At 40.8% G+C, this 24544-nt stretch overlaps 1 protein-coding gene across 3 annotated transcripts in view; it reads left to right on the top strand.

Annotated features, from left to right (window-relative positions):
- sv (shaven) overlaps positions 1 to 24544 on the top strand; it is a 147889-nt gene that overhangs the window by 22547 nt on the left and 100798 nt on the right. For all 3 annotated transcript variants that reach the window (XM_043414531.1, XM_043414527.1, XM_043414532.1), the window contains exons 2-3: positions 7291 to 7602; positions 13343 to 13372. In XM_043414531.1, coding sequence (XP_043270466.1) covers positions 7407 to 7602; positions 13343 to 13372 — 226 coding nt within the window. In that variant the 5' untranslated portion in view covers positions 7291 to 7406. The remainder of the gene's footprint in view (positions 1 to 7290; positions 7603 to 13342; positions 13373 to 24544) is intronic.

Raw genomic sequence — 24544 nt, 5'->3', positions numbered from 1 at the left:
AGCTTCTTCAGCTTTTGGGGTTAGGCGATGATTTCAAGGGTCATTTTATTTCCTTGTGTTTTGCTACTTTTTGTTTGATCTGTTTTCAGTTTTTAGTTTTATTTGGATAAAACTCATTTGGGGTGTGCTAAATATGAAGATAGATTGGAATAGTCATTTATCTTGATTGGTGAAGGCTGGTTTTTTCATCTGAGAAGATTTAAATTCAAATTAATTCTATATTAAGAGTAAAATCAGAAGTCACGATAAATAGTTTTTTATTTCGAATAAATCATTGATTCATGACAACGAGTAAACATTAGAATTATACATCGCGAACAAGGTCTCACAAAATCGACAAATAAACTCCAACGAGAATTTTGTGAGACGAATAACACGAACAAACGTAACAAAAACGTGGTGTAATCTTTTTGCATGGATATATCGCTAACTAATACAATAATTAATTAAATCAGACACGATTACCTTATATATGGTCAAATTTAATAAGTGAAATATCCATTTACAGTGAAATCAATGATGAATAAATTGATCTTAAAACCAAAGATTGAGTACGTTGATGTCGTGATCTTATTTCGTTAAGATTTGTTGAAAGAATAATCATTGAGCAACCGAACAAATGCCGCATCAAAATTATTTTTTACTCATTTCTAGTTTCTTATGTTTTAGTAAATCATCAACTATAAACTGACAATATTCACACTAGATAATAAACGTCGATTATGTAACAAATCACATGGACATTTAGACATTTTGAACAGTGTGTATTTCTTTTCAATTGTTGAATAATTAAAATTTCACGATTGAAAAGTTGAAAAATTATCTTCATTAGAAAACATATCGACGTTTATGCTAAGTGGAAATGGTTGTTGATGAATTGAAACATGTGCGAATATCCCTCAGCCAAGTCAACGTACTCTTGGAGCATACAGGTGCGCAACCCCCATGCCTTTTCTCCCTGCTTCTCCCATACCATTGAGCAGAGCAGTTTACATCGTTTTTTCGCTTTTACCCTTCTTCCCCATATCTCACATTTTCAATTCTTCTCCTGTCGTTTTTTATTGCTCTGCCACTCTCCCTTAAATTTTTTGTTCCACCTGACACAGCTGTGCGAGGTCGCGTCCCAGCTGTTAACAAAAAGAAACATTTCACCTTCGTTTTTGCCAACTCACTCTCAACTGCGAACACGCATACCAGAAATATTTTGACGTTTAGCATCTCTGAGAAGAGAATATTTGAGTCATTTTTTGCCTCGAATTTCCGATGCAACAATTTTTCGGATCTTCACACGGATATCGCTCTTTTCCCATTTTGAGAACACTTGAGGCACCGATTCCCAGAGATTTCCTGATGAAGAATGCAGAACCGTATTGCACCGATTGATCATCCCAATAGATCGAGAAATTCCATGACTAGAATGGAATTCCCCCTGAGCAGGATCGTTACTTTATGAACCGAGAAGTTGCATAATGGATCCGATCGTTCGAGAGTCGACTCATCTTCCCCACTTATTTGTTACTTCTCGTTATGCGTGAGATCCTTTTGTTGAACCAAGAAGAATCTTCAATGCAAGAAAAAATCGAGTAATTTTTTTTTTCACACTGAGAAAAAAAGTCATTGAAACAACGAAATGTGGCATTACGGAGTGCCAATGAAATATATCATCGTCACAAGGCTAAACACGATTAAACGAATAAAATAGTTTTAGATCAAACTGCAGATTCATTCTCTCCGAAAACATTACGTGCAACATCAAGTGTGCTATTGAATCAACAATTTTGTTTTCTCAGTGTACAGATCAACGTTTAAAATTATCCAAGCGATAGTTCCACAAACTATAACTAAGCATATTCGTTGTTATAAAAATCCACGAGTCGAAGGAGCTCGAGCAGTGCGGCAGATTGAAAGAAATCTATGAACGCCGCGCTAATTGCAATATTTGTCAGGATCCGAATGAAAATGAGATAATTCAAGTATCTCGCACGACAGAAAATTACTCGTCACACGTACACCTAGGAATCGGCGTTTACCGATTTGTCTGGCTCGAGCACGTTGGTACGAAGATCGGTATATATGTAACACCGTGGTCAAAACGAAGTTTTTATTCGCTCGAGCAATTTCTTGATGCGCATTGTCACGCGTTGTTAAGCTTCGAGTGCCGCCATTACGTAGTAGACTCTCGGTAAAGCGCAAGAGAGACTCCTATGGCTGCTGTGCCCAGCGAATTTTATTTAGACGAGAAGTAAGATAGACCAGACTCCGAGGCCTATTGCCTCTGGGAACTCCGAGCAGGAGTTGCTTCTCGAAGTTGCTTCGTGTACCGAAGAACTTCTCGGAGAGGGGCGTGGGGGAACGTCCACCGGGTTGCCGAGAGAACAGCTCTCTTCTCTCGCAACCTGCTTCTAGGCAAATGTTTCATATTTTATATTGTGTGCAGTAGTGAACCAGGAGCAGACAGCGTTCAAACCATCGTGGGGTACCATTTCGCTTGGCCTATTACAAGATTTGCGTAAGAGATATTGCTCTTCAAGAGACTTTGTCTTCCGATTTATGATGGTGGATATTCAACTCGTATATTCGTATTCGAATGTGACTTCACTCTGGATCATTCGCGTAATTATTTATCTGTAGATATGTACTCGACTCTCGAACGCGTTGAGCAGTTGGAGAGAAAAATCTTCGGTTCTTGAGCACGAGGATGCTCGATCGTCCACTCTTCCTTTCCGTCTGCGATAATTCTCGAGACCTGATACACGTTTCTCAACTATCTTGTGTGTGGGTATTGAATATCTCTAATTTTTTTCTTCGATTTATGGATTCTCTGGCGATGCCTCGGGAAGGCAAACATTCAGGGAAAAATCGGAGTGCAATTTCGATCGAAATTTATGGGAGAATTCGCGTTCGATTGGAAATTCGTGTCGAGCAATAATAAAGTGCTGTTTTCTATGCACTTGCGGAGGATAAAACGACGATCCATCATTCGTAAACTTACTCATTTACGCAGGAAGTTTCGCAAAAAGTTTTCTAATCCTTTTCCATCTTCGATGTACTCACGGAATACTGAACAAAAGTCAACGCTCGTGCGTATTTTTTATCGCGAATAATTCTTATTTACCGATTTTACAGTGTCTAAAAAATCGGGACAACAGTACTGTTACTAATAATAATAATTTAGCTTCCTCAGGTGTATTTATTGGTAGGGTAGCATGGCGGGCTGTGCGGGGTAGTTAGTAAAGTACGTAGTGTTCAGGCCCCATAAACAATGGGTTAGCGATGCGTACAGTGGTTACATATACACACAATAGTAGTTGTAAATGGCATATACACAGCGTAACATTTTGCTCCCTCACGTCAAACGGTCCTCGCGCGCAACTCCCACGGTAAAGACTCTTCTTTTCGTTCGGGCCTTTCGCGAAGGATCGACGAAAGAGTCTGAAAAAAGGAATGAGAAGAGAGTAAGAGAGAAGAGGAACAAACTCTTTCACTGTTCATCTTCCTATCGCTTCTTTTGCTTTTCTCCTCTTTGCGCAACTCCGCACCGAGGTTGTTTTCACTCTCACTCGCGCGGCTCGTCCCCGACTCTCTTATGTTCACTTATATACCCGCTTACTCACCCACTTTAACTTATCCGTTGGAGCTTTACTTACGACCCCCCGTTGTTGAAAATCGAGGAAGATCCCACGTGCACAGAATGAAAGAGGAAGAAAGAGAGCGAGAGAGAAAAGAGACGACCTCACAAATGCACTCTCTGAGCATTTTGCTGCACTTGGTGCAATCTTACTGACGTTTATACCGCCTCTTCTTTCTCTTTCTGTATACACGCTACATTCCATCCTCCATTAGGAAGATCTATCCGCACGGGCCTAACAGTCTCTAAAGAAGGAGGGAAAAATATTAAGAAGACTCACAAATAGGCAGTAACACACAGAGCAGCATTATGGAGGAAGATACTTTGCGAGTATCATTCCCTCTCTTTCTCTCTTCAAGAACATTTTTTGCTTTGGAAATATGGAGCCAGGTATATAAAAGTCGAGGCTTCAAACTCCACCAGTCCAGAATATACATTTTTTAAATAATCTTTCGCAAGAAATCTCTCAACTACGATACGAATGTTTTCACTCGTTCCTTAATCAGCCTATTGCACCGACGAGTCTCTATCGCCGAGACTTCGACGAAACACGATTTCGTCCAGTTTCGTGCAATCGTATATACTATACATTTACTAAAGTAGAATTATCTCTTAGGGGGTTGTGAAAGGAAGAGAGAGGGATAAACGAAGAAATTATTTTTCGTAGGTCAGATAAAGGGAGCAGTTTCGATGATGTTCGATGATAATTTTCACAACATTTTTCAGTGCTATGGGACAAGAGAAGAGAATTTCTACAAAGCTCGCGATCGTTTCCTTATCACCTCTAATTTCTTGTCGACGCTAATTTCTAAAATATTTGAAAAGCGCATAGAATGCTCGAAATTGCACGTCTCAAGAAAATTATTTATGAATTCTATGCCTACGATGTTAGCAGAAGCCTTGATATACGTACCAAATATTGAACAAAACACTGAATACCTTCTATTACTAGACATTTGAGCAAGAGGCTACAAAAGAGTGTGTTTATATTCTCATATTTTCGCAACAATTTTCTCTTCGAGATAGAGGCAGGTTGAAGTACCCCACGGTAGACGCAGAGAGATCGGTAATGGTAGCAAGTAGTCTCGAAGTCTGAGAAGGGTTAAGAGTGTACTTTGAAGCGAGAGCTCTCCTAGGATTTACAACGAGACGTTGATCGTTTCTCGAAGGAAAATTGATTCGACAAGGTCAGAAAGGAAGTGCAGAAAGATTGAATGATGTAAAAATAAGGCATGCAATACGAGCTTGATTTAGAAAAATATTAAAAATGGCAACTACGACGAAATAGCAACGAAGGTCGTGAAGATGCGGCGAGTGGTTTGAATTTACCATTCGGTCGGAGTTAGCATGAAATTTTCTTGCATTTGGTTCCCACATCAAGTACATTTTCGCTCCGCCATCTCCGTAGAGATTCCTTTAGGGTTTTCTTCCCTCCAAATTTGCGCTTAAGCCGCATACTTGTGGCCGCCGATTCTCAGAGATCGTTCGAACTGACGAAGCGTTAAAGGGAGTAAAACAGAAGGAAGGAGGTGAAAAAATAAAATAAAAATTGAGTGAGGCAAAGCTTTACACGTAATACGACATAACGCTTCTGGTTCTCATAATCTTTTAGCCCTTCAGAGCGTACAAAGAATACTCGTTGAGTATTTCACTGCTCTTCTGCCACTCTTTGGCTCTCTCTTCGATGTTTATACAGCTAGAAATGACTCTCGTCATCGTCTGCTCGTACGTCCGAGCGTAACGAGGACTTTCCCAAGCCTCCCCAGTTTCTCGCTTCCTTCCTCTCTGGGAATACGCAAATCGAGTATTCGTACCCATATGCTTTATTCATCAATATTTCATCGTTCCCCATAAATCCACCAATAACCTATAAATATTATTATTCATCAAAACTTACCATCATCAATAATTTATAAATCATTCGAACAACGCAAAAATTCCCACAGTTCCCAATCCTTTTTATAATATTAAATGATCGTTTTTCCGTTCAAATATCATTGCGAATTCCAAAGAATCCAGAACGTGGGATTCACATTAATTCGGTTCACGAATATCCTCGATATTTCAATTCAGAAATAACTTGAATGCACTTCTGATTTTTGACGATCTTCGATTAGGTTCGAATACTTCAATTTTTGTTAATGTTGCAACACTGATCTTTTCATCATCGAAGATTCTTCGTTATTTCTATAAGAGCAGGAAATATCCGTGAAAAGTGAATCTCCTCCGGTTTATCTCGTCATACCGTAGACGACCTTTTCCCTTTTTTCGCCTACTGACTCTCAACGTCCTTCCTCTGTTTTCTAGGGCTCTTCGTAGTTGTGTGAAAACAGAATTTTTTCAGACCATTTGACAGACCACAGCAGCATCGAAAATGAATTTTCATCGGCTGCTACAATTCAAACATCTCCGCAATCACTAAAAATATAGAAGCGAAAAATCCATTTTTCCATTTCCCTTTTAATTGAATTTTCAGTTATTTTTCGAATCCGGGCAAATTTCAATGGACCAAAAACGAACGTGATTGAAACGTTTTCACAGCAAGACTTTATGGTTCCCCCTTTTGTGAAGGGGGTTTTGTTGGTTGGATCGATGTCGACTGACGGTTGGTCGCCAAGTTCAAGCTAAATTACAGCTCATTCATCCTTTCATTCATAGCGGTGAGACCGCGCCACTGAGAAAAGTCATGCGACAATTCATGTGTATATATATAAAGAAACAGAAGCCAGAAGCTGTAGATAGACTGGACCATCGTAAGAAAATGGAAGAAAAAAAAAGGTAAAAAAATCGTTCCGCAGGCGCAATAAGCAAAAAATGTGACCTGCTCGGAGGAATCGCATGATACAGGAAGGAAAAATGTGGCACGGTTCGAATCATCCGACTTTGGGGATAAAAAGCGTGGCGTAGTCGATTCCGGTCTCGAGCCTCATCCCATACTCTCATTTCTCAATGGTTTCGTGCGCTTTAACCACTCTTCCCGGACCACCGTGATTCTCTATTTTTGTGCGTATATACACGTATATATACATCGCGGACACTTACCTCGAGGCTTCTCGATGACTTACGAAACTACGAGTGAACGCTCGATTTTCTACTCCGAGATACGCGTCGATACGAGAAATATACTAGATTATAATACACCGCTGAGTTAGAAATGATTTACGAGGAACTACGTTGAAATTAACTCGTTGCAGTAAATCAGAGCTAGTCGGAAACTTTCAGGTCTTAATTTTCATTGTGAGAACACATTTTTTCTCGCGTTTTTCTATCGGCCTAGCCGAGCAGGACAAATTTTTCAATTTTTTATAAAATCGAAGAAATTCGGTCTATGAATTATTCGCATATAAAAACCTAGTGATAACGAAATCACTGTAACCTCCCATATAAGTTTTACACTGCTTAAAGTACAGCAATCCTTTAATGAACAGGCGACGCAACGTGGCTTGAAAATTTTCCAGGCTATTCACTTGCCCTTTTACACTTTATAGTGAATAAAAATCACTTATCTGGAGAGTATATTTACGTTCGTGAAAGGAATATCTTAAGAAAACGCCCTCAATTTTTATCGAATCCTCCTTTAACTCGATCGGGTTCAGCCCTCGTATCACTTCGTTTTCGCATTGAGACTAATCTGACCACCGTCTTATTTGATTATTTTTCAGGAGACGTCGGGCTACTGGAAAAACGCCTCGTCTTTTTGGACGAGGTGTGGAGCAAGGTGGAGGAGGAGGTAGCTGTCGATTATAGACGTGGGACGGAGGGAGTAGAGTGGCGTGCTATGATCAGCATGGAGTTACCCGGTCACGCGTCGCAGCACGGTGCGCTACATCTCGGGGTTGGCGTTAATCCCGGTGATCCAGCGGGCACGGCTCTGGCGGTTATACATTCGCATCAACAGGACCCTCTGGGCCTTCATCATCATCACGGGGGTGGCAACGGCGGAGGTATGCATGAGGAGGACTCCGAGAAAAAACGTACGTTTCTTCTTTCGAATCCGAAACAAAAAACCACCGGTTCAAATCCTCGTGAAGTCTGCAGTGGAAAGGAATTATTTCGTTTTATATTCGTAAATTGAAAAAAAAAAAAAGAAAAAAAAACGCGAATGATTGAAAAAACGATTGAACTTTAAGCCGAATAGTCCGAACCGCTGTACACTTGCGTTATCGCTGCACCGACAATTTTAAAGAAAATAATAAATCGAATCGAAGTCTATTTTTTAAGCTATAAAAGCTTGATCATTTTGTTTTCGTCAGCCACCGTTAGGTCCGACAAAAAAAAAGAAAATTGAAATACTTTCGTTTGTTAAATACACGACGAGATTAAAATTGAAGAAAAAAAAAAAAAACCATTGGAAAGTGATGGATTCCAAAGGAATATAGAAAAATCTTCAGTTAACAAGTGTCTCGAAGATTGTAATCTGAAAATGGGAACTATCTCGAGTAATGGAGGTTGAATAAATTTTTCACAAACAATTGCTCGCGGCGACTGCGTAAACGAATAAAATTTATCAACTTGCACGCGTCAAGATGACACTTTAGAACGGAGGGTGATAAATTTGTTGGAGAAAAATATTAGCCGACGCGTGCACACGAGAATAGACGAGAGGTAATAAAGAAATATATGCGATACATAGATATATGTAGGCTGGGTACAGAGGCGAGGAGAGATGAGGCTTTTATCATCGTAATTGGTCTTCTTCTTGTCCGCGTTGCGATGCCGGTTCCGAGGAGAAAAAAACTCCGTGACCGTGCGGTAAATATGGCCGGAAGGCAGACATCAACGTGAAAGAAAAAGATAGGGATGAGGAGAGAGAGAAAGAGAGAGAGAGAGAGAGATACGTTAGAAAATGTGAATACTACGCCAGTAAACTCTGCAAGTCCAGATTCCCTTGGGAAGAGACACACGAGGGTAGAGAAGTGTATACTCTTGAAAACACTCTCGTCAGACATGATCGATGTATCGACGAGTAATTGTCTTCGCTCATCCGTCTTCTCTTCGTTCCGTTTTTCTCTTTCTCCAGCTGATTCGTAACTATAATCGCACATACAAACGTAATAATTATCTCCATTGCACACATCGAAAAAACGTTTGCAAATTATAAATTTGCATTGCTTCCTTGTAATTTTCACTTTTTATTCAAAGTTTCTCCCGCGTGTGTATGGTGCGGAGGGTAACTTCCTTTGTAGATAAAACTCCAAACGAAGAATAATCACTCGGAAGAAATGTGGCAATTACTAATTCGGAAAAATTTTCGCTGCAATTTCTATAATTGCAAGTAAGCTGTCATTACTTTTTGAGTTATTCATCACTGTGCTGGGAATACTTCAAGAGCTGAAGTTATCGATCTGGCTTTCGAACTCTTATTGGTCGATTCAGTTTCTCTCGATAAAGCACTTCGAGCTCTGTGCAAAATATTTTTGTTTCATTGGCACTATTCTAGGACGCACCTGCTCGAAATGTTCCAATAAACAGCTCAGTTATAATGTTAAGACTAAAAATCAATGGAACAAGACAACCTCTGTGAAAATTGAACGAGTTATTAATTAAGCTCTCGGAATAATCGATCTTCTGTACACCCTCGAATCTCCTTATTACACAGAGTGAACTGTAAAATAATTTATTGGTAACACAGATGAATCAGCTCGGCAGGTGTTCCATGAGAATTTTTCAAAGTCTCTTGGGCTGTTGGTCGGCGATCCTTCGCCTCCGACAAAGGAGACCATCAGTGGCAATGCCGCAAGATCTATAAAGAGAGAGAGAGAGAGAGAGAGAGAGAGAGAGAGAGAGAGAGAGAGAGAGAGAGCGGGCAAGAGTGAAAGACAGCTTTGTCTCGTTGCTGAACAATTGCGTCAGCGTCACAAGTTCTCTTCGGCAAGAGACACTGGTAGAAATAGAAGCAAGGAAGTCTCAACAATCGATAAGAAAAAAAAAGAACGAGAACAAGGAAGGAAAAAGAGATGGAAAGCTTAAAAACGCAGGTCTTACTCGAGTTCTCTAGTGGATTCTAGTTTTTTTCTCCCCTCCCCAACGTTCGTTCTTTAGTTGAGATTTTTTTTTCTCCTTTTTTCGGTCCTCTCGTTCTTTCACCGTTTCTATGGAGTTGATCGCTGTCGGGCGTGGATAAGAGATATGCCAGGTTTTCTCTCGGTGTATACTTACTTACCATTATATACAACTGTATAATCCACACAGAGAGCACGAAGAAAGAGAGCAAAGAGAGAAAGAGAGTGATGAGAGATGGAGTGAGAAGATGAGAGAGTGGCGAACGCGCGACCGCGCGTCTGCTTAAGGAAGATGAAAGGCCAAGCCGCCCTTGGCAGGAGCCAGTGACACGGCATTGGAACACCGGGATCAGGAGGATAGAAGCCGCAATCCCCCGTCAGGAAGAAACCTCGAGATATGGCCGAGCAGAATCCAAAAGGGAAGGAGAGTGAGAGCATCGTTAAATCTAATGATATCAAGTATTTGACAAAGCGGCTTTGACAAGGCGAACTTTCTCTCTCTCTCTCTCTCCCACTCTCTTACTCTCGATGGACCACACGCACTTTGCATTCAACTTTAAAGATTTATCGTTGCTTCTTCCTCTCAATAACTCGATCGTTATCGTCCATAAATGATTTTTCAGTTAACCTAATTGGATCAGGCATTCGGTGAGCGTCTCGTACAAAAGCCGATGAAGCGCACACACGATGCATTCTCTTTATAATGTTTTGATTAAAAACAGAAGTGTATGTCGGTCGTGAGGTTGTTCCAAGTTACCAAAAACGTATGAGAAGCCTCGGGAAATGCAGAATTTTATAGTCGCAGAGTTATAAATCTCCGAGGTTCGGATTACACTCGATAAATCCGGATTTGATGAGTCGAGTATCGATAATATGCTAACATTGTTTCACCGTCACAGTTAATCCACAAAGTTCCGTTGGCCGGAGTTTCTTGTCGCGAGAGAAACTTGGAGTTGGTAAAAAAAAGCGTAGGCTGAAAGAGAAAAAAAGTATGAAGGGACAGTGCGAGGGAGAAGGCGGATAGAGAGGAAGGGAAAAAAGTAAGGAACCGAGGTAAAAGTACCGGTAATCGCAAACAAATGAATACCCAGACCTCGAGGCCGGAGCAAATTCTCGAACGCGGCGTAATCCTTAGTTATCTCGATGCTCGGGCGTCGCCTGGTCTCTCGAGCAGTCTTCTCTCTTTTTCTCTCTTTCTCGATCTTTATTTATTTCGCTCTCTCTCTCTCTCTCTCTCTCTCTCTCTCTCTCTCTTCCATTACGATAGTAATGGCTGTATAAAGTCGCTGTCTCCTATCGCATTCCCTTATATTAACTCCGTGTGCTACACACACACACATACACGAGTAGTAGCCTGACAAAAAATAAAAAGAAAAAAATCCACGTGCAAACTGGTAATACCAGAGCGCAAGACGATTACAGGCGGATGCAACGATCCTGCCCGGTCTCGTACAGCTTTATAAGTCGCATTGTGTCTTTCGATTCTACGTCAGGGAGAATCTGCCACGTTGTATCGACTCGTACATGCGACTAAGTTCGAGCCAATCTGCATGGCGATCCAACTGTCAGCTGTGCAGATTGCTTTCCACTACTCGATAAAAAAGACATTTTTTCCGACAGTTTCCTGCGTTAGTTTCGCATGGAATTGGCAGTTATAAAAATGAAAGAATCGAAAAAATTGAGTTGAGAATTTTCGACGGCGATGTATGAACTTTCTCGAAGAATCTCATTGGATGAGGATTAATATAAGATTTCGTGGGGAACGAGATCACGACGATGGTGAGTCTTGTAAAATGATTGTCGTTACGCAGTCGTTACGATCATTTTAAATATCACGATTAAAGTGAGAGCTCAATATAAATTCTACAATCTCGTGAACGTCGCATCTTTCGCGCTTTTATTTTCCCTCAATTTCTCGGTATGTGGTGGGAAAGTATAAAAAAAAATGATGAATCTCTGCGTACGTTCTTCGAGAGAAATAAAACGCGGATGAAAATTTCAATTAGAAACGATCAAAATTGCGGGGCGAATGAGACTCGAATGCCGCAACGATACTCACGTATATGCGAAAACTCGAAGTAAGCAGAGGAGAAGAGGTCGAGACGCGCGCGCGCGCGCGTCGACTTCGATTATCTCTAATGGAGCGTATCCGCGAAGTTGCATTAATTTGTAATTAATGCCTATCCGTTCAAGACTCAAGACTTTCGTACGTAGTCTGCTCCTGATCTTAAATTCAAAGTGGCCTACCCGAATGATACTTTGTAACGTTGAATTTCTACAGATACGCCCTTTTGGCTAGTTTGCTTCCAACTTTAGGTACATTATGTTGAGTATTCTATCGAGATTTTCTTACACGATGTGTGCGAGAGAGTTATCTCGTTCACTGACCCTCTTGCATCTCCGACAAAACTGTAGCATGCCTCGATCGCAACTTACTTTCCTAGTTAGCAATTTCACCTCATTCGCATCCCCAGTCCCCTTCGTTTCGTAATGCCACGTGCACGAAAAATCAACCGGAATGTATATTCTCCGCCTGCTTGCGTTTCTTCAATCATTGGTCATCTCTCCGGAGTCCCCGTCGTCCAATCAGTCTCGAATTAGCGATAGAATTAACTTTCCGTTCTTCGGTGACACGACTTTCATACCTGTTTCAACATTTTTTTACTCTTTTTACCATTAACGAGTTCTTTCGATGAATAGTTTATTTGAAATTGAATTCGCGACTGGAACTCGTATAAACGTCACTTTTTACTCGTTCCATCTACTCAATTATTCCAAATTGCTATTTCTCGTGAGCCAAAAAGATTTATATCATTCATTTTCTTCGTACGAATTGAATCGTTATGATTTGTGGACCATTCCTCATGACATATTTTTCCACTTACGATCAATAAAACCGTATTTTTTATAGATTTTATACTTCAAAAAATAGACGGCAACGAGGTCAGGAAACAGAGATATTTTTACCTCGATCTCTGGACAGAATTCAATGATTTACTCATCAGAAATTCATTTTTTCAATCGACACAATTAGTAACAATTTTAAATCATTAAAAATGAGTTATTTTGGCTATTTCATTATTTCTTCAGCTATATGCAATGGGACTAGATCATTTCATATGCAACTTTATGAAATGTTATTACGTTTGAGTATATACTGATTGGACAATGAAGAACAGTGGAACATTACAGTGGGAGATAGGACGAGTTATTTATGGGGTTAAATAAAGGATGAGAGAAAGAGAATGAAGCTTGATGCTGTGATATCTTCGAGGCCACGCTTCCCTGGTACAAATAGGTTGCAGCACAGCTTTGGCATCCGTGAAACCTTTCTCGTGGCTTCTGATACCTCTTTTGCTTTTTGCTCTTCCTCCTGGTCATGAACCCCTGTGCAGCAGTCGACATGAACCAACACGAGCAGTATTTAAATTTTTCATCGTCGACTCGCAGCGATCTTTATTCGAGCACTTTTTAAATTTAATTCTCAAAGTTTATTTTCTACTTACATTTCCTATCGAGCAAAGCTCACAAGAGTGAAATCGAGGGTTCATTTTCTTAGGAAATAATTGAGAGAAAATTCAGCCAAAAGTCATTTTAATAATTTTTTTCCACTTTTGGTTAAAAGCACAATGAAAATTGATCTCAAACAATCATGATTAACGATATTTATCCAAACAAATACTAATTGGTTGGTTTTTTCTCCTTCTCGTAGATGACGGAGGTCACGGAATGAACCAAGATGGTGAGTTGAACTGATTTCTACAATGCGGTATATCGTAATATATTGATTCAACGAGAAATTGATTTAATCTAAAGCGTAAGTTTCGACTCTTCATTCCGAAAAAATTGGTGCTCGAAGAGCTGGATACGAAGTTAAACAGTGTCAATGAGAAGCTCAGATGCGAAGTATACCGTAACGAAATACGTATACAATTCTTGAAGCCTTTAATAGTCCGGGTTACGCCTTCGTCTTTCGAATCGCAAATCTCCGGGCTCGACAATTATTAAGAACAGAGAAAAAAAAGGAACTGCAACGTTATTTAATAGAGGAATGAAAAAAGTCTGTGACATCGAGCACTGCACGCTGATAATCGTGACAGACACAATTATTAGTTACGAGCATTGTGTGTCGTGAGTTTCAAACGTTTCGAGGCTCTGTCTCTGACTGGAGGGCAAAACGAGCGTGGCTTTTATCATGTGCGTATGCGTGAGAGGCGAGACCGCGAGCCGTTATAATGGTCAACCGTGATAATTATAAGCGTTATAACGGGGCAAGCCCCGCCGCGAAAGCGAACTACGCCCGACGTGAATATTCACATCGGTAGCAAAATCATTATGAAAATTATCGTTTACACTGATAATAAAGATGCTGATAGTAATGGGCATTGCATTAGTGTCATCCTCAACGGATTTATCGCAATGAATCGACAGAGATATTGTTCCTATCACAGTTTACATAGATCCTAACGATTTATCGTCCCGATAAAGTTATCAATTTTTTCGTTAGATCATCATGATAAAACTGAATTTATGTATTGTACGTGAAATTCAATAAGAAAATACAACATGATTCATCTCTTTGAAAAATTTTTGCCAATTGAGGTCGATGGGTGACGGCCACGTGATCTGCTTTCATTGCACCAACTATTTCTAAAGAAAATTTCAAAAGATGAAACTTACGTTAACATAATAATTTTATTATCTTAAAAATATAATCAGTAGAGAATCAACATTTTTATACGATTTTATTATTAACAAAACGTTTAAAGAGTTTATTTTGATTAGCGTGGTGCAACAGCTGCCGCTGCTGTTGATGTCACACTGTCAGAGAAAAATGAAAAAATGAACGTTAAATAAGTTGATCGTTTTGTAAAAACTGACAAAAAACGTGGCGAAGCAATCGAACGACAAAATATGACCAAAAGGTCAAACGTTACCAATCCATTTGTCGTGTAATCCGAATGATTTCTCATCAGATATTTTTTAATATTTCAACCGATTTTCAACGACGAAATTTAAAAACTTGAATATCTACGAAATACAACGATCGATTTTTTTTTTGCGAAATCTTGGATATAACTAATGAAAAAATTCAATAACTTTCCATGTATGTGTACGACTCTCATGCGCTGGAGTGATAAGTGCGTCAGAGAAAAGTCAATATTTAACAATTGATTTGCTGCTGAACTGCATGGGAACAAGCATATCCAAATTTTGCAAATCTACCCAGTACGTATTAATTTTTGCCTACAAAAAATATCATCCCGTAATCTTGGATAGCGAATATTCATCCATTTACCTTAATCCAGTGGAGTATCGTTGAAAAATCTCCAACACGAGATAAACAGCAAATATTTCAATCCCATTTTCACCCAAATTCCTTTCAAAAAAATTTCATTAAACTGGATTACGAAACGGGATTGGAGGAACGTCAGGGCCCGCAAGCCAATTATGAGAACATTTGAACTCGTGCATGCAGTTACGTTTTTGCTAATCGCTCGACAATCATTTGTTGATACACGTTTAATCGATGATTCTGAAACAATGGATAATTGTGTCGCGAAAGTGAAAATCGCGGTCACTCCAATGCATCGTACAATTGTCCGTGCCCATTTTATGCGCAGATATATAAAAAAGAAACGTGTACACAAGTATTGCATGTACACGTGCATTCTAAGTATTCTTCTGCTCGCTGCGAGGGCTGCTTTTGTGCAGAAAATTCCCACGAACTTGGTACGCGTGCGATACGTGCCAAGTGTATTTTACAACAAATATCCCCTTCTCCTCGTTCGTCTCCTCGAGAATAAACGGCGAAGAGTACGCATCAGCGAATAAATGCACTCGCGGAGTGTCTGGAGCGTTTCGCGAGCTGCATTATTTATACACCGATGAATATAGCGAGCTTGAGATATAATTTTGATTGAATGATCTTTCCCATCATTTTCATAAGATGATTTTATTCGGGGTTGCTTTCCTGACCGAATCTTTCTCACTGTATGCTTCGAGTTGGATCATGAAAAGTTTCGCGAGTCAAAAGTTTCCAACGATCGAAGAACGGACATTTATTGATAGTTTGCATCAAAATTATTACAGAATCTTCTTCAAGGCTTTTTTTCATTCTCAATACAGACTGATACGACCCGGTAAAAGTTAGATTAGACATTCCATATGATGGATTCTCGAAAAAAAATGCTGGATAAGATTTCTCGACGTTAATGGACTCTCTTCCTTTTTTTGCATACACCTGTGTATGCGAGCAGCGATGAATCTTTAATAAGAAATGCAAAGGCTAAGTAGACGCCATTTAGCGAGGTGTGAAGCGACCTTTCGGGTCATGTGTATCGTATGTATATATTAATAGCGTATATCATATTTATTTATATGAAAAAAAGGAACATGTGCGAACCCTTTTCTCGTTCGGAGCTCTCACACCTCGCGAGTTCACTCTCCCCCACACCGCGCGAAGCTCAATATTCAACAGGTATTTACATTCGCAAATTGTTTACGTCAGCTCGGACGATGAGAATCTGTCAAGAATATCTCGTTTAGTTCACGAGATCGCCTAACTGGCTCCGCACATGTGCGAGACGAGTTTTAACAGTATGGGCGCAAGCCTCGCGGCCGCGCACACGTATTTTCATCGTAAATATATAACGCGAATGCACTCATGCTCGCCTCTGTATATGTGTATTCGTCAGTTCTCTCCCGCATTTCTCCTGCGCGCAACTTTTTATTTTTCGATCCTCGGGCCTTCTCGCGCCCTTCGCGAAAGGTTTGCCACTCCCGTTCTCTCGTACATATACGCATAAAAGCTGAAGTATGTGTATATCGATGTGGACCCGATGCCAGCTGGCCACGCATCGCTCGTACGCGCGTAATCTTGTGGATCTTCTCGTTTTTTCATACCCCATGGACCTTCGCACCCTGAAATCCAAGCTCGTTGATGTTTATTACCGCGCGGTTATTAAATACCGCACTCCCGAGCCACTGATCTGAGAAGCAAAACGACGCTGTTTCTGTCCTCTCCTCGATCGAGGGGAGGCCTCTGCCTTCTCGCGATTCCGATGTATCGCTCGCGCGATGTGCACGCTCGGGGTCGTCGGCTTTTTATGTTTACTCGTATTGAATTTCATAATCTCGTCGCCTCTGATCCCCGCGATGATTTTACACTCGTAATGCTATCGCTTTGTGTTTTACACGTGTAAATTAGTCGTTAGAAAGCCGTAAAACAAGAAGTTTTCCATTTACGTATATCGAAGATGCAGAATTTTTATTGATTTCCGTATTATTTGCGATCTTTTATTGAATAATGATTTTATTGATAGCGATGTATTAACCGGCCCATTTCTCTTAGTCTCTTTTTCCCCTCTGCTTATCATTATTTTATTCTCTCTGACCTGAATCATCAGAAAATGAAACAAACGCCGGACGCATGCAGTGATTTCGAATCGAATGGAAAATGAAACAAAGTTTGACGAAATTATCCCCAGAGGTGCTGCAGTCCATTACGATTTTCTGGAAGCAGATAAAGAAGACAAAATTTATTTTCAACATGCAAATAAGCACACACATATTGCACTTGCATATCATTTAAATACAGCATAGAGAATATAATATATATTTATATGGCTAGTTGGTATTTATAACGAGTAAATGTACTTCAACATCCTTGCGACTTCGTAAGCCGGTCCAGCGTGCACGAACGAAGAAACGGTACATATCGTTCGGCCAGAAGCTATCAGCAGCAAACTGCGGCAGTACCACGCCCGCGCACGCGAGAAAACGGCGCTCGAACACACCGATGCGGATTTAGAGCAAGAGTATTACTTATACACGTACATTGACATTTCCAAAAACTCAAAAGACTCGATCGACTATTACAGTTAATAAATATTCATTCTAATTCAAGATACCGAATAATATACGATGCATTCCAATTTCTATGAGCACTTATAAGGAAACGATTTATGTAATCTGTTTACCGCATCACTTAACTCTCGGTAATGTAAAATTGTTTTTTTTTCTTTTTACCCGCTCTGCGAGGTTTTATCGCGTTCGCGAGCAGTGCCAGTCAAAAATTAGTTGAAGTCGTCTGTAAAGTAATTTTCAGCGTGTGTGTTTCATCTCATAGATTCTGCAGGATGAATCATTCCGTTGGTGTAAAATCCTTGAAATGATAATTTCCTTTCTTTATCCATATCAATCCGAAAGTAGCGAAACGAGGGTAAAAAATTGTTCGTTTATGAAAATTTGAAACGAAACGTGTGTCGAAAGGATCTAAAAATTATGATTTTGCAAAGGCTTCCTCGTGGTAGATTTAATGGAGAAGAGTTCTCGGTAGTATTCGCAAAAGTACGAAATTGAAGGGAAATTAAAACGCATATAATTAATTAATTTTTCACATGATCGTGACTTTTAATAGCCTGTAAATATGCACCCATAACGTTCAAGCATCTCTGGGTATTTTTTTTTGTTATTTCTCTGTTCGATCGCTCGATGGAGGTTGCGGATACGAACTAGCGTCGGGTGATTTGTATTGCTAAATAATCAGCGCGCGCGTTCCTCGTCGTAGTGGTCGAGGAATACTGGTTCAGCGACAAGCCAGGGGGAGAGTTATAATCCGCTTAAGTGTATACCGAAACATTGATAGAAACACACGTACGAGAAGTTTCGAGCTTTGATATTGGCGTGCGTACACGCCGAGTGTCCGACGTGTGCTGGTGCAGTTGAAGAAACACGAGCGAATAGTTCAGGGCTCGCTGCGTGTATATTTGTGGGCATTTGCGAACCCGGTGCACTCTGTGCGTTGTTCTTGGTCGCCGCTGCAAAGATATGGCGCAGGTAGATACATCGTAGGTTGTCTCCGCGCGCAATAGCTGGAAGAGCGACCGATCTGAATTAACGATCGAATACGAATGCGAATAATAAAGCCAATCGAAGAAGAAAGACTTTCAAGTCTGCATGTTTACACGTAAACATTTTCTCTGGTATACGTTTCGGTCGATTTCTCTTGGATTGCATTAATTCCTCTTGTTTCGTCGCTACATCGCAATTATAATCTCCCGTTTCCCCAATATCGCGTTTACTCCAAGCTCTCGATCACTGCAAAATTGTAAAAACCTGTGCAAGAGTCAAAAGAAATGAGCTATGAAACATGAGGAATTCGTTGCCTGCAAATGTCGTTTTGCAAAATGAATAAAGTCTGATAAATGTAATGCAGAAGGAGAGTCGAATGAGATTGAGTGCGATACAAACGAATCTCGACTCCATTAAACGTCTGCGGATCATACTTCAATCAAATAAGTTCTATCTCAATCGCGATCGAAGCTCGGGTATAGATCGATAAAAAATATGCGTATGGATGATGCATTATTAATTTAAATCAATTCGCTCTTCTTCCGGCAACTCACGATCCTGCGAGAGATGCTGAATAAAAATTTGCTTCCCATTCTTCATTCGTAGTTGTGCAGTCACTTTCAGTTCCTTCTTTATTTTCACGTGCTGGCAAGCCCTTATCTATATACGCATACAAACATATATCGTTAGACAGGCCTCCGTTTCACCTGCAGATCCACAAGTGCCGCGTGACACAGACGGAGATAGAATTGAATCCCTCGCGGGTTGTCCGCGTTCCTGATCGCGGTAGGGAACTTTGCGATCCCTTGAAGATATCTCTGTATATATAAATGGATCTTCACTCGGAGATTCTACATCTCTTGTGTCGTACGTTTTATAGTATGCGTGCCGCGCGCGCGCGCGCGCGTCGATGAAACGCTCGGATAAGTCTCTTGGCAGCCGGCTGACGATAGTTCAGATATTTTCCTCTTTTTTTCCTTCCTCTTTTCTTTCCATGCTGAATATATACGCTTTATACGAATGCTATAACGCATCAGAAACCGTATTGATTGGAGCTCTCTTCCCTCGGAGGGATTCCGATCTCGGCCTGATCTGCCCTATCCGTTTATATCTCGGTCCTTCCAGCCAAAGGGCACAAGTGAGAAACGTTCTTGAAACACTCAGCATGCCGTGACGAGCGCTGAGAGTTTTCGCTTACTGGAAATCGATATCCACGAGATATTTCACGCCGCGAGTTTACACTAATTTATATCATTTTCGATACAATCCCGACTAAAATCAAGCATTCAAAAACTCTTATCACCAGTCAAATCCTCGTTAATCACTCTCGAATACCCAAGAACAGAAAACCCTGCTGCACAAACACTTGATTCGTTTATTATTCATTCTGCCCACACACACACACACACTCATCGTCCCCAACGAACCGCGAAAAACATTTACGAATTTCTTGCCCGCATTCGTGTCATTTTCTTTCCCATATTTCGTCTCCTTCTTTCTAATCCATAGCCCCGATACAGGAACGTCGAACGGACGATTTTTTATTCACCGTTCACTTTTTTTTCAAGTTATTCTCGCTTTCGTGTCGGAGCAGCCGGCGGGACGCCTGAAAGGAGGATGTACTGCTGCGCGTACCCTCCGAATGCCACGCGGCGTTAGCTCACGCCAATTATATATATATATATATATATATACAAATATACACATATAAATAAACATATATGTGTAAGATACACATGTATTATATAGATATGGTGAGATCCGCAGAGTAACGCGTCTCGACTACACTATATTCGTACAAATATCTATATGTATATAATTGTAGATATATGTGTATTTATATATATTGGCGAGCAACCTCTTCCGCGTGCATATGCCCCGACGACTCGGAGATACATACAGCATATATGTATCCTACTGTACGACTCTGATGCGTATATTATTTGCTGTGTATACACGTATACGCATATTATATAACATGCATGTATATGTGTATTTAATATATGTATATAAATAAGATGTATAGAGATATAAAATATGTGCTGAAATGGTGTATCGGAGCACAGCTGTGTGTTCGCAAAGGGTGTGGCTCGTTCTCGTAGCTCCAACGGTATTATCGGAGTCCGTTGCATACCTATCATCGAGACAAAATCGTTAAGGCTCTGTGCGCGATTTCATATTTATATAGATTTCCCGAGATTTTATTGGATTTTATTTAAATCGATTTTTGGGCGTATCTTGATTGGATGATGAGGCTCTTGACACGGACGACCTGCGTGAATAAGAAATTTCGAGCGGATGCATTCGCGATTGAATGTTTATGGGTGCTGCGCTGCGGATAATTAAAAGATGATTGAGCGCTCTTTTTATTCGAGTTTATGTTTGTTGGTTATCGCTCGTTTTATTTGTAGTTGAGGATTGCGAGGATGCGAAAATGGGATTTAACGATGCTGCGGGCAGTTCAACTGTTCGCGTTGAGCTCACCGAGTGTTAATGGCGAGCGGGATCTCATGCTTGTTCACACTAATTGATTCATCGGAAAATAGTAAGCCTCCATTTTTTCGTTTATCAATCAATATCGAGTGTCCATCGCTCTTTCTGCTGCGATTGCTATATAAATATATGCTCGTGCGCGCACCCCTCGATAAAACGATCCGTCAATCACCGCCTTCTTCGAGACTCTCGACCAATCCGAATGACTCTCGCTCACTCCGTTTTATAAGCTTTCTCGGGACGTATACGTTGTACGAGATTGTGTCATTCGGACTAATCGCTGTGGGGCTCGAGAAATGTCCCCGCGCGGACCGGCCAGAGTCGCTCATGCGACTGTGTACGGCGACTATTTGGTGGGAATTTGAACCAGCGGATGAAACTTTATGTTTACAAATCCCTAACTGGAAAGTCGTTACCGGAGGACCAAGAATCCGAGGCAAGGAGTTTTTTGCCTGATCGAAAAATGCTCTTCATACTTTTGGTGAAGTGTATCATTGCGCAACCAACAAATAAAATGGCCAAGCAGAAGTCTCGTTCCCTTCGACCAATACGGCGAGTGAGAAAAAAAATGGATTTTTCGATTTTTTGATCGATGCACTGGAGAGATCGTTTGTGATGGTAAAAACGATGGTCCACATTGTCACCAACTCTCACATCGGCCGTTGAAACGCCTGGTGTCGATCTCAAAGTGTCGAAGAACATGGTCGTCGATCTCCAGGAGTTCGAGTCTTATAAAACAAAACACAAATGCGAACTATTAAGGGGGCTCTATAGATATACGGATAATCGAGCACGGTGATCGTAGGTTCGTGTGATCGATTTTCAGCCTCACGGACCGCTGATCAGCTAATGAGTTCTCGTTACACTCGATTCTCTCGGCTCCCTGCGCGCACACATCGCGAGTCTTGTCTTGCAAAAGGTCGTAACAAATTTTATTCCAAGAATGAATTAAGCCGAATTACGACCGTTCTCTAGTCAGCATTCGATAAATCCGTATGTGCACCTTGCACACTGAGAAACTCTTATGAATCTACAAGATGCGATTTAATATATACACGCGAACGTACACAATTCCGTTCAGCTGTACGCCAAGACTCGGTGAACGATCGTTTACGAGCTCCCGTATACACCGATAAATTCAACAACGCTCCAGCCTGCTCGCGCAGAGGACATCAAAAAAGTTCAAACAAAATAAACGTTCTCTGCGCGTACGCACCAAATCGACGAATACAAATACTTCAATGACTTTTATCTCCATCCGCCATTACATAAAAGCCATTCTCAGGTCGTTAACGTCCTCGTGCTAATTCCAATTGAATATTGACAAACATTATTGAAACCTATGCCAGATATTGACGTGAGAAAAACATTTCGACTGCATGCTCGTGAGAAGTAACTTTGTCGTGTGTCATTTAAAGTGAAATCATTCCAATATCCTAATTAAATGTAGTCCGTAAGAAAATAACAAAGAGCATTTAGAATGATGTGGTCTTCGTCCGATTAATCGCTGCACTAATTCAGCAACTTTATTAAAAGCACGAATGTTGATAAACATTGAAAAATATTCGTGTATAATTGAAAATTGGCGATATCCATTGAGTTTCGAAACGTCGGACGTTGTCACTCGCTGCTTCGTACAACCTGGTAGACAGTTATACGATAATGATTAATAATTAATCTCCATCCCGAGACACAAGCATACGCGTACACGTATTTGCATGCATACCTAGTCGGCGAGCAGGCGCTCCTGCGTCCTTGCGAGCTTATTAAAAACATCGCGCGAGCGACATTACGAAACGAAATCTTGATAACGTTCACCTACATTGAGAGTACAAGCGTTTGATAGGGAAAATCGAGGCTAATACAGAATCGTAAAAAAAAACATCGGAGCAGATCGTTATAATAAAAAATAAAAAAGGATAGAAAACTCTTGGTGCCAATGACACGAGAGAGTCGCGGACGTTGGCCACACATCGACGTCGTCGTATATGGACTGAGCGATAATTAGTCTTGCTCCTCTCATCGTCATCGTCATCGTATAATTATACAGTTATTCGTACTCTCTCCTCTCTTGGGTCTATAAGCACGGCTCGTTACTCGCGTTCGATATATTTTTTTCACTATATTCATCATTGACATTAATGATACTGCGTGATCGCGAGATTGTTATTTCGATTGATAAACATCGAACGGACCTCAACGCTACTGTTTTACATGGGAATTTTTCTACGTTACGTCCTTTTCGTTTTTAGACCATTATATTCCGCCGTAATTGTTTCGGAGGAATTTTCATGCAGGCGCTCGACTGGGTATTAACATTCAACTGCTGCGGAGTGGAAGTTCATTGCATTTGAGAACATGCACACATGCATAAGGTGATAGAAGTTTAAGTCTTTGGTGCAACAAACTCCGGGGCGTTTTTGCAGTTTTTTCTATTGCAATAGCAATAGCAATTTCAAGGATTCTGAGATGTACTTGAATTTGTAATTTGTGGAAATATGTTAAATGATTGCGGTGATGAAAATCACAATGGAATATGCGAATTCATGAATATAAAAGTCATCGCGTTTCACGAATTTGCAGTCATCACCGATGATTGCTGTTTATTGAAAAATCGTGTTATTGACCGTGAAAAGTGCGATATTTACGAACAACGATTGTCACACACGTGGCATCGCGAGACAGCACGTGAGTCGAACAAACACGTCACGGGGCATTCCCTCTGTCCCAGTTTTACGCTTGAACTGATTACGAACTGGTTCGTGATCATCCATGCGTTCGATTAATGGAGGTGCGAGTGAGAGAGTCGACTGTGTGTATCGATAAAGCACACCGCGCATTATGTAGCGTCATAATCAATTTTGTTTCCCAATATGGGAAGTCTCCGAACTTTTATCAGCGACTTGAGGATTTTTCTAGAGAAAGACGCTCAAGAAATAATCGCATTTCTGCACATGCAAATTATGAAAAATCATCAATCCCATGAAAAGTTTTCCACTCACCCTCTCGCTCGATTTTTCTCCTCTGTTTCAACGGTCACTCGAAATATCAAAGCGACGTTAGTCGTCGCGCATCTCTTTCCCCGGAAAAAGAGCGTGTTGGGTGACGATTGAAAATGTGCACGTCACCGCGTCCTCTCGACGTCTTGTTACAGGACCCCGAATAGTGTGATGGGCGCAGGATCAGATAAGCACATTGCTCGAGGTGTTAAAGTCCTCGGTCGCGTACGGCGTTACAAACCGATGGATCTGCAGGTTGCGAAGAATGTCTTTTATTCAAGACGAGTAACGAACGTACCCTGAGAAGTGAAGAATCGAGAAAAATTGTCGAAGAAACGAAGATGAAAATTGGGTTCCTCGAGCGTTCCTGATCTCCGGGGGACTAGTCGAGGAGCGGTGCGTGCGAAACGTCGATATTCACGCACGAGAGTGTATTCGGCGAGTTTATCGGTGAAAAGGGAAGAGGGAGGGGCTCGGAACAGTTGGCAAAGTCGAATTACGGTAAATTAGCGAGAGTAAAGAGGCTCGAGGTAGAGGTTCGTACCTACAGCATCGTGAAGAGTGGC

The sequence above is a fragment of the Venturia canescens genome, chromosome 3 (genome assembly GCF_019457755.1).
Source record: "Venturia canescens isolate UGA chromosome 3, ASM1945775v1, whole genome shotgun sequence".
Taxonomy (NCBI): Eukaryota; Metazoa; Arthropoda; class Insecta; order Hymenoptera; family Ichneumonidae; genus Venturia; species Venturia canescens.
This window is presented reverse-complemented; position numbering and strand designations above follow the sequence as displayed.